The sequence below is a fragment of the Electrophorus electricus genome, chromosome 9 (genome assembly GCF_013358815.1).
Source record: "Electrophorus electricus isolate fEleEle1 chromosome 9, fEleEle1.pri, whole genome shotgun sequence".
Taxonomy (NCBI): Eukaryota; Metazoa; Chordata; class Actinopteri; order Gymnotiformes; family Gymnotidae; genus Electrophorus; species Electrophorus electricus.
The window spans coordinates 1,162,755-1,172,811 of NC_049543.1; the positions used below are offsets into that span (position 1 = coordinate 1,162,755).

General features: G+C 51.1%; 1 protein-coding gene across 1 annotated transcript in view; it reads right to left on the minus strand.

Moving 5' to 3' along the window:
- Window positions 1-9,153, minus strand: part of znrf3 (zinc and ring finger 3) — a 44,318-nt gene extending 35,165 nt beyond the window's left edge. The window contains exon 1 of the mRNA XM_035530267.1: window positions 7,806-9,153. Within this exon, the coding sequence (XP_035386160.1) occupies window positions 7,806-8,039 (234 nt within the window). The 5' untranslated portion in view covers window positions 8,040-9,153. The remainder of the gene's footprint in view (window positions 1-7,805) is intronic.
- Between the last annotated feature and the right edge of the window lie 904 nt (window positions 9,154-10,057).

Consider the following 10,057-nt stretch of genomic DNA (forward strand, 5'->3'; position numbering starts at 1 on the left):
GACGCAGCGCGGGGGTGTGGAGAACCCAGCTCAGAGTGAGACGCAGACGCAGAACCCACGGAACCCAGGAGGGGTCACGCCTACCCCCGACGGAGGAAGCGGGAAACGTGCGTTAGTCGCGTTGGTAGAAGTGACCTCCACCACGCCCGTGCATGCAGACCTGGGGAGCGCTGCAGTTACAGCACAGGTCTGTGCAGACACTCCTCACAGTGACACAGCAGGCTTGGGGCAGGGTCCTCACAGCCTGCGCATCACCACAGGACCACAACTAGGCTGCAGGTAGGTTCCTGTGGACAGAAACAAAGGCTTGCATAACACACATCCACCCATCCACACATCCACCCCGAGTCTCCACAGCTACATGGCCACACAACCAACATGAACAGACTGGGAAACAAAGGCGGACCACCCACGAGTCACAGAACAGGAGAGAAACATCAGTTATTTTCATCATGGCACATCCCTGCGCCTTGTAAATAACACCTGAAAAGCCTCCGACCTTCAACGAGTAACAAATAAGTACAAGACCGAGTCGGGGGACCAGAGACTCCGCCCCCTCAGTCTCATCCCTCTGGCAACGACAGAGGCCCCACCCCCCACCTCACCATCTAGCCAGTCTGACGAAGCGTTGGACATCTTGGAGACACAGAACTCCCCACAGAGACTGTAACCACACTGGAAAGAACAGTCACACGTTACCACATTCTCATGTTTTAATTAAGAGGACTCAAGTTCATTATAAAGAATGCTCAGATAAAATATGCAACATATTTAGGCTACAGACAGTTGTAACAAAAACATTCTTAGCCAAGTACGTCCACAGTGGAATGCAGTACTGCAAGGCACCTGTGCTGGAACCACAAAGAACAAAGGACCTCGATTACAATCAGAGCTAAATAAGACCTCGCATGGTGTTTCTCTTTCGTTAAAAAGTTCCGTGAGCTAGGTGAAGTCGCCCGGGCTGCAGCGTTAGTGCGGAGCTACCGCACGTCTGCCTCACACGCGACTGTCATACTGCAGAATGCTAACCTGTGATCTCTGCCAAGGTTAAAAACACATTATTACAGTGGGCGCACACTCCTCTGTGTGTCTGTGTCTGTGGGAGTGGAACTGGCAATGAATGATCAGTAAGAAAATCTCGCCTCTGTGGTGAAAGCAACTGCCTGTGCAGCTTGCTCTTTCAAGCGTGAACACAATCTCACACACACAGGCCCCGTATAAACTTTACAGAGTCACCTGGTTCGCCCCACAGAAACGCCCACTGGACTAAACATGTCAGACAAACACTTTCAGCAGTTTCTACAGCCTCTACCAACAGAGGCCAGAACCTCCCCTCGAAGGCCAGGACTACACACGAGTGTGTTTCGCACGAGACTGAACAAACTCTAAAGCCAGTCGCTTTCACCGTGGCAAGGTTTTGACCGATAGCTCCCTGTAATCTAGATGCGTGTTCCCCACGGAGGCAGACGCACGGAGATCCTACGGCAGACAGATCGCAGATCTGTTCTCAAGCCTCCTCACCTCCACCTCCGTTTGTGCTGGAGCAGATCACGTTACAGGCGTGCGATTACATCACCAGCCGTTTTGAGGCGTGGTTTTATCAGTCAGGCATGACTCAGCCAGCTCTTTGAAGTGGCTGCCGGCTCCTTTGATCTGAGCGTGCTCAGTAGCCTCCGAGGCTGGCTGATCCTATCAGCATTGACTGCACACCCAGCCCACTGGCGACAGGCCTCTCTCTCTCTCTCTCCCTCTCTCTCTCCATCCTGGGAGGAATAAGCCCTCCTGGCTGACAGACATTTCCAGTCATGGGACCGGACGTGACGCTTCTACAGCACAGCCCATCAGTCATGCGAAGCCTTCAAGCTACGCTACCTCTCAATCACCCAGCACCCAGAATACTTTGCAATCACTCGATCAGTTTAGCCACACAAAGAATCACGGAGTTACTTGCAGGCTTCAATTCCGAAAGACGCAGGTGTAAAAGTGAATCTGGTTTTCCTGTGACCTTTGACCCCCACTCCCCACACCCAGTGTCTTCTGGTGAAACATACTTTGCCGTGAAGTTCCCAACCACATCCTCTTGGTGCGGAGGGAGTATGTCTGTGTGGGGGGTCAAACAGTACATATCTCACACTGCATCCCTGACTGCAGTAGTGCAACACCAATGAGACATAAGCCACACCCTCTCAAAATTTCCCTGTGGCATCTCAGACAGACGCAGAGTTGTGGGCGGAGCCTCACCTGCAAACAGGAGCCACAGGGGGAGACCCTGGAGACAGGAGTCCTCTCCCCGGGCATTACATCAGCCAATCAAAGAGCGGCTACGCCTCGACAGAAACACCTCATCCATCATGAGGGCGCATTGTGTCACCATAGCAGGAGTCTCCCAATTAAAGAAGACACAGACTGTTCGCACAAAGAGAAAGGCTGTGTAACAATGTCTACTGGAGGTTCTCTGCAGGTACGTGTCAGGATATTGGCAGTGAAGGCTGTGATAAATGGAATTGATTAGTCGTGATGAACAGAGTCAGATCAATGGGCTTTGTCAGAGCCCAGTGAAGCAGACTACAGTGAAGTAAACAAGCTCCTTCACCATGGGTTGTTTACGCCACAGCTGCCTGTAAACACCGCCATGTGCAAACATTATATATACTGAGCACATTTGGATGTCGGGCACATTCATTACTGTGTTGAGGATCAACACAACATCAAAAGAAAATACACAAACAGTTTTGCATCAGACAAAATGAGGTGGAGGGCCAGACACTTGTCTCGTCACCCTCCGGCTGCTGAGGGGCATCAGCCGCGATTCCTCCAGTTCTGCTCGCCCCAGATTCTAGACCTACACTCTGCTACGGAGATGATGGCGCTGGAGGCTTACGCAAGACTGCATCTGTGCAGCGGGAGTGCCCTCTGACCCCAGAGTGCCAGGGCTCCGAGACGCACGCAGCCAACACTTCTAAACGCACTGGGGAGGTGGTGGAGAGCAAAACGAGCCTCCAAACTCGGCTAAGGGGTTCTGGTGAACCAGTCGGCACATTCCTGATCTATAACAATGCAACACCAACTCCCAGAGAACACAGACCCAGCAGTGCAAAACCCACCGGGTCACCGTGTTTATACACAGAGAGAGAGAGAGATTTTATTTATAGCACCGTTACTTCTTAGTTCATGGCAATTTGAATTCAATGAGGCTGGAGTAAGACCCATAACGTTAAGAGTGTCACATATCCATCAGAGCACTTTCCTGCCGTTACAGGGCCGTGTCCACCCTGATGGCCATTTAAAAGGTCAAAGATCAAATACAAGAGACAAATGTAGTTTAATCTGGACACGTGAGGAGGCGAAAAAAATCCCTTGAAATGACCAGCTGGTACCTGACCGTCAATGAGCCACACTGTCCCTTCAGAGCAGACAGCGGGCACACATCCGTAACACCCCACCATGAAGCCAGGGCTTGGGAGAAAGTGCAATCAGCCTTGCAGGCAAGACGCTGAATTGGTGCACTGGGTGGGGGAGTGGGCGGGGCCTCCCACAGACGGCCTTCACAGTCTGCAGCCATGGTGTGCCGAAGCTTTGAGCTAAACTAAATGCTCATTACGGTCTTAATTTAGCGCGCCGTAACTTTAGCGAGCGCCGAGGTCCTGAGCGTACGGCTCGGCACTGTCGCGACCACACGCGATGGGGGAGAACCTTGGCGGGAGCCGATTTTCTCAAGGTTGTAGCAAAAGTTTGGTGGGGGGAATCGAAAATTACCTTCCACATAGATTCAGCCAGGGTGTCAACGGCAAGCCCAAGAGGAACCGTTTCCCCTGCATCTCTCGCCACTCAGAGGATCCTGTCAAACCTTCCAAACAGGAAATGATTTCTCTCCATCACAGGAGTTAGATACTTCCAGCCCCCCAGCCCAGTCTGACGGCCTTCAGCAACACTCACCAGTTCCTCCACTGGGTATCTGGGACCAGCCCGGAGTCACAGAGGCTTGGGCACACAATGAATGTGTCGCAAACAACATGGCCAGAAAGCTCAGTGGAAAAGAACAAATCCCACACTGGAAACATGAATTTTCGTGAGCGCTTTGTGAACGTGGACGGGCTGACCGTAACCGACGTTTTTCTCCTGAGAGTGTGTTCCTGCTCACACTCGTATTTCCGGCACAGGGCATACACTAAAGAGTCTCGCTAGCTACCAGGAGACCGGCGAGCGTGTTGATCAGGACACACAAGGCATATTTTGGGCAGGTCACCTGGGCACAGGTCAAATGAGTCAGCACAAACAAGGCGCCGGCCGCCTCCAGAACACTCCAACTGCATCAGCACAGCAACGACACCATGGTAACGCTTTCATGGCGATGTGTCATGAGCCCAGGGTATTTAATGAAATAGCACTTGTTTACACAAGGAACTTCAAAACACACACACACCCCTCAAATCTGTCTGGAGACCAAAGGATGACTGCTATAGAAAGAGTGTGAACATGAGAGGATGAGAACACACAACCTCAAACAAAACCAAAGAACAGCTAATGTTGCACTTGAAAGATCCAGTCAGTTTTAAGGCCAGTCATCATAATCACCTGTTTTAAAACATATAAGCCAAGCTCAAACCTTCACTTTGCACTTCATTAAAACACTTCCAAAAATGTTGTTTTCACCTGATGCACATACGTACCAACATTTCATAGGGCTTCAAGAATTTGTGAAGTCAGTTTTGACTTTCAAATTTCATTAAGCCGGTTCCTTCACTTACCTGTTAACTGAACATGACTGTATATTTACGTACCACAGAGACAGTAAAGGGCCGTGTTAGAGAGAGAGAGAGAGAGAGAGAGAGAGAGAGAGAGAGAGAGAGTGAGTAAGGAGGTGTGTCAGACACTTATTTTGCAAAGCCTCCCCCCAGTAGCTTAGAGCCTCCATTCAAGACCTTTGAAAGATTGTGCTTTTTTCTGAAGGCCGTATTTCAGCTACGGAAGGAGCAGCACCTCCGTCTCAAACACGGACCCGACCAAACCAGCTCAGCAAACTACCACGAAGAGTCAAAACGGCCGAAACATGCTGAGGGAGACTCGGCTATCCATCCTCCCTTCCTGTGAAAGCGCAGCAACTGTGTCCGCGTCTCGTCTCTCTCCGTTCTTAAATAACCAGCTGCAGAGCGCGTCATCCACACCTCACGGTAACCGAACTCCTCCCTCGTGTGTCATCGTCGGCGCGCCGCGCGCGTTTGCAGCGGACGGCGAACGATGCAGGCAAGCCGAGAGCCACTGAAACAGCGGAGGCGGCGAGTAGGCCAGCAGCTTCAGACGCGCGCTAGGACATGGGGCACCTAAACAGGCTCGTGATCGTCACGCACTCGCGCGCAGTTAACATCGCGCGTTCTACCATTTTGGTGGCATTCACAGCTGAGGTCCGTCTCATCCGCCCAGCGGGGGAAGAGGGAAACCCAGACAGAGAGAGAGAGAAGGGGAGAGAAAGACAAAGTATAAGCGTTAAAAGAAACAGTTACACAACAAACTAAAACTCCCTCCACACGCACATCTAAGTATCTCGAGCCGGGGTTTCACAAGTCGCCTAACATAGTACCATAAAAATAAAACCCAGACATATAAATAACGCTCATGAAACAGGTGAATGAAATGAAGACAGGTGACATCCGTTAAGCATTAATGAACAGAATAAATAGGTACACGTGGATCAAGGTTTCCTGTAGTGAAATCGCACGCTGTTGCTCCGGAAACGGCATACTGGCGACGCCTGCATATCACATCACACCATTAAAACGAGGCACGAGGGATGAGGGCCGGCTTAGCACTGCAGTTTGGCTGGCCAACAACATTCAGCTTCATTAAACATGAATTACAGCTGTGGTTCCTCACACACACACACACACACACACACGTAAAGGCGCGCGCTTCAGTAGTCCTATTACTGGATCCTCGCGACCAGGTCTGTTACAGACACGACACAGAACCGTGCGGGGCAGGGAGACCCTGTCTCGGGACGATGTTCCCCTTGTCTCAGGTAAAATCACTGTCTTAGGTTCTGCGTTGCTCGGTTAAAAAAAGAAAAAGAAAGCGGTCGCTAAAAGCTTCAGTATTTCTGATCTAAAAGAGAGGAGTATGGCAGGCGTACAGTGTCTACTTAGAGGGCTGGGGTGCGGGGCCGCGCTGGAGACCATTCCAGTCGACACCAGCCCAGTCTGGCCCCTGGGGCCAAAGCTATGTTCAGCTGCATCTAAAGCAAACTTAAACGCCTGTGGCTTTGCAATGTAAAGCTGCGGTCTAACATCTCCTTGTGGTTCAAGCCCGGTGCCAAAGAGTCCGTGCTAAATACATACACGGCCAGCCTAAATATTCCCGCCCACTAAATGCCTCCTCCTGGCCCGTGCAGCGCCTGCCACCTACACAGCCCGCGGGCACAAACGGTGATCAACAATACAGGCGTGTAACTCCAACACGGGTGAAAGTTCCGGGGACGAAATCAGACTGGGTTCACCCACACGGGCACGGTCGCTCGCTCTCCATCACACACCCCCATACATGTTCCATTTAGCAGCCACACGAAGTCAAGGCGGAGAAGCGGGAGCTCTGACCGCTGCTACGAGGGTCCAGCGAGACAAGACGTCGCCCTAAACGCGCGCATTCTGGCTGCATTTCGATGCATTTAGTGATCGGCCGGAACAGACAGCGCTGGAAATAACCGCCTTGTGCGCACGGGCTGAGGCGCGCGCCGCGGAAGAGGCGTGCATCCCACGTTTTGCTTTGATCAGTGGCGCAAAATAAATAAATAAATAAAAACCATGGCATTCTTCCGAGCTCACGCGCACTTCTTGAACGCTCAGTGCATATGCGTTTTCAAAATCGCGCAGCTGACTGACTTCGTACAGCGCACCGCTGCCAATAAACGGCACTTAGCTGGCGGCAAGATCCCGAAAGGAAGAAAACAATGCCACAGGGAACGTTCTACCACCCCGGCTCGCCCTCGCCGCGCGCCGTGGTCGTAGGAGGGGGCAGAACTGGTAGGCCCTCCAAGACCTCCCTAAACCCCCGGTATAGCATTCAAAACTTTCCCGTGCAAACGTGATTAAACATTAAGCACGCCCAGCTCGCGAGGTCCTCCGAATTCGACGCGGAGAGGCGATTTGAGAGCGCGCGCCCCCCCAGACCGATGGACCACGCATAGCGGGAAATGCGAACGCAAACCATAAGACCCCCAAAGCGTTATTGTACGTGTGGTCCTGCAACTCAACACAAACGCACTGCTCCGTAAAACTAAACTTCACAAAAACACAAGTACGTAGTGTTTATTCCCAATGCCATGCACGTGCTAAATGAAGAGCAGCCTCGCAACAGGCCCAGTGAAATTCTCACATCAAACATGTTTATGAAAATACTTTTTTTTTTAAAAATCGATCATGCGCGACAATCTTAAGTCTCATGTTCGAGTTAAGTTGGTTAGCTAAGCTAGTTAGCCAACCACGAAACGTTTTCCGCTACAAAGTTTTGAACAAAGTTGTTGCGCAGCCCAACATTCGCCAACATGTTTGTAACGACTTAACTTTTCTACCAAAGTCGCTAACGTTTGCAGCGAGCTCTCGGGTTGGACTAGAATTGAGGTTTGCAAGACCAGAAGCCATCTTGCGAGCGCGGAGTTAGCGCGAGCTATGCGAGCGAGCGCTTCGTGCCATCCTCCCGTGGCGCGAGCCCCTCCGCCCCCCGGAAAGTTGGACAACCGAAGCGCACTGTGCACGGGACCGTCCGCCGCAAGACGGGCACATCCGTTCGTCGGAAGGTGGAAGAGCCTGACGTACTTGCACGATTTCGCCTTCCGCGCTGATGGTGGCGCCTGCCGTGGAGAAGCGTCCCTGTAAGCCCGTCGTGTACGTCGTGTAATCTCCGCTCGGACTGGACTCGAAAAGCACAACTTCCACAAAGGCAGTGTCCTTGGCCACGACGCTGCCCAGGCGCGTGCTGACCAGGAGAAACACCACGGCCACCGAGTCGGCCACGCGACCTAAAGCTCTCCTTGGTGAAATCATCATCATCTTGCCGGCTGGATCAGCGCTGATCGGAACATAATTTCCAAGGTTTCGAGAGTGATGATTCGGAAGTCAAAGCTGGAGAAACAAACGAGAGAGCACGCGCTAATTTCTGGTGCACAAACCCCCGTGCTTGACGAACGCGCCTTCACTGCTGCAGCCTTGACACTTGCATAGCTCGCTCGCCTGAGTGCGTGCCTGAGTGTTTGCCCGTGTGTCGGCCAGCCTGCTCGCTCTCTCCGAGCGCTACAAAGCGGATCTCCTTTGATCTTCAACCACGTGACGTTCTAATATTTTCTCCAGCAGGGTTATCCCCACCCACCAATCTCCCTGACCCTCTTCATTCCACTCCCGCTCGCGACTGCCACAGCTCCGTTAAGGAGGCTCCGCGCGCGGTGTTCGTGATTCATGCCTAGAAAGCAAACACGAATGTCGTTGTTCTTCAGACCTTGAAAAGTGCGCACCGCGTAAAGTGTAGCGATGCGTCATATCACTACATTAGCGGGAAAGTCAACAATCGTGAAGTGAATGGTTGCAAGAAGTTCGCGGAGTCACGGAGTCGGTAACGACCTTAAAAGAAACACGAGTCTTCCCAAAACAATTTACAAACGACTGAAGCTCGGCTCTTCAGTCTACTGGGCACCCGAACCTCGCTCGTGCGGACTCGATTAGCGGCATGTTTCCATTGGGCTCGTGTACTTCACAGGCGCGCTGCATCGCTGCGGAAAAGGCTCGTACTTAAAATCCGACTGGGTGGCACGTAACCTTGCTGTGTTAGTTTGTCAAACGAACGTTTTCGATTGTGAATCTTTTTTGCAACCAGAACATCAGAAAGTTTTTGAGTGCATATTGAGCAAGCGATCTTAAATGCAGTCTTGGCGCTGGTTTCTGGAGCACGAGCGTCTGATTCTTAATGAACCGCTCGAGTACGATGGATTTTCAAATATTTTAATTCATTATTATGTTCATTATTCCACTATGAAGAAAACAAGGTTTAGCATGACAAGGACACACAGGGCAGGATAAATTCAGTGAGGTTGAACTAACCGCAGATAAGACATGGAATTCCTTTTTTATTTCTGTCAACAAATTGACATCTTGGAGTTTCTTTTGCAATTAAATGGGCAATTGTAATACCAAGACATGCGTCTCATGTCATTCCGTGATTCCTAGTGTAATATAACCCCCCTCCCCCCAAAACCCTTTACTGGGTGAAGTAAACAGGTGTTTCTCTCAGGCCATCAGGCAGTCAGGCCTGGTACGGTTTGGGGACTGCTGGCTCTTAAATAGAAAGAACTTGAAAATGCACACTACATATCAGTTGTGAAAGATGCACGACAATGACAAAAAGCCTCACTGCTGAGCAGAAAGAAGCCCTGTATCTCGTTCAGACAAACGTACGTTACGTCCACGTGGAATGGTGAAAAGCCTCGCTGTTTATGTCCCACTCCACAAATACGCAGGAAGAACTCGCTTGCTTGTTTGTCTGTTCAAGAGAAGCCCATTTGGGCCACATCTCTCATGCAAATGAGACATGTTGCACTTAATGCGCACTAAGCTCAAAGCTTTCAAATGAAGAGTTATCGTAGGATTTAGGTCACTGTCTGCATTACACACTTCAGTGAAAGGGCCTCTTTATTAGAAACAGGTGCATCTGTGTGCTCGGGCCCACGGGCTGGGATCCTGTTCTCCACTCGTGAGCTCCAGGGCCCGTGTGGCCCAGTTCTGACAAGCGTAATGAGCAGAACAATACCTGAAATGGTGGCATGCAAGAAGACCTTCACCACTGGACAACGCCCAAGGAACGGAAACACGTGGACGTCACGCGTGATGTGGCACTCATGACTTCAGGCACACACAAAACAAAAAACAGGTAAACAAAAAGCTAGAAGTGATGACTGTTTGCTTACTGTGCCTCATAACACGCGTTGACATGAGAGTCTCCGGTAACATAATGGATGTTACAGGCCTTTCATGAGCTTTCAGAGACGGACAGAAAGATGATGTTAGCGGGGCCGAAATGA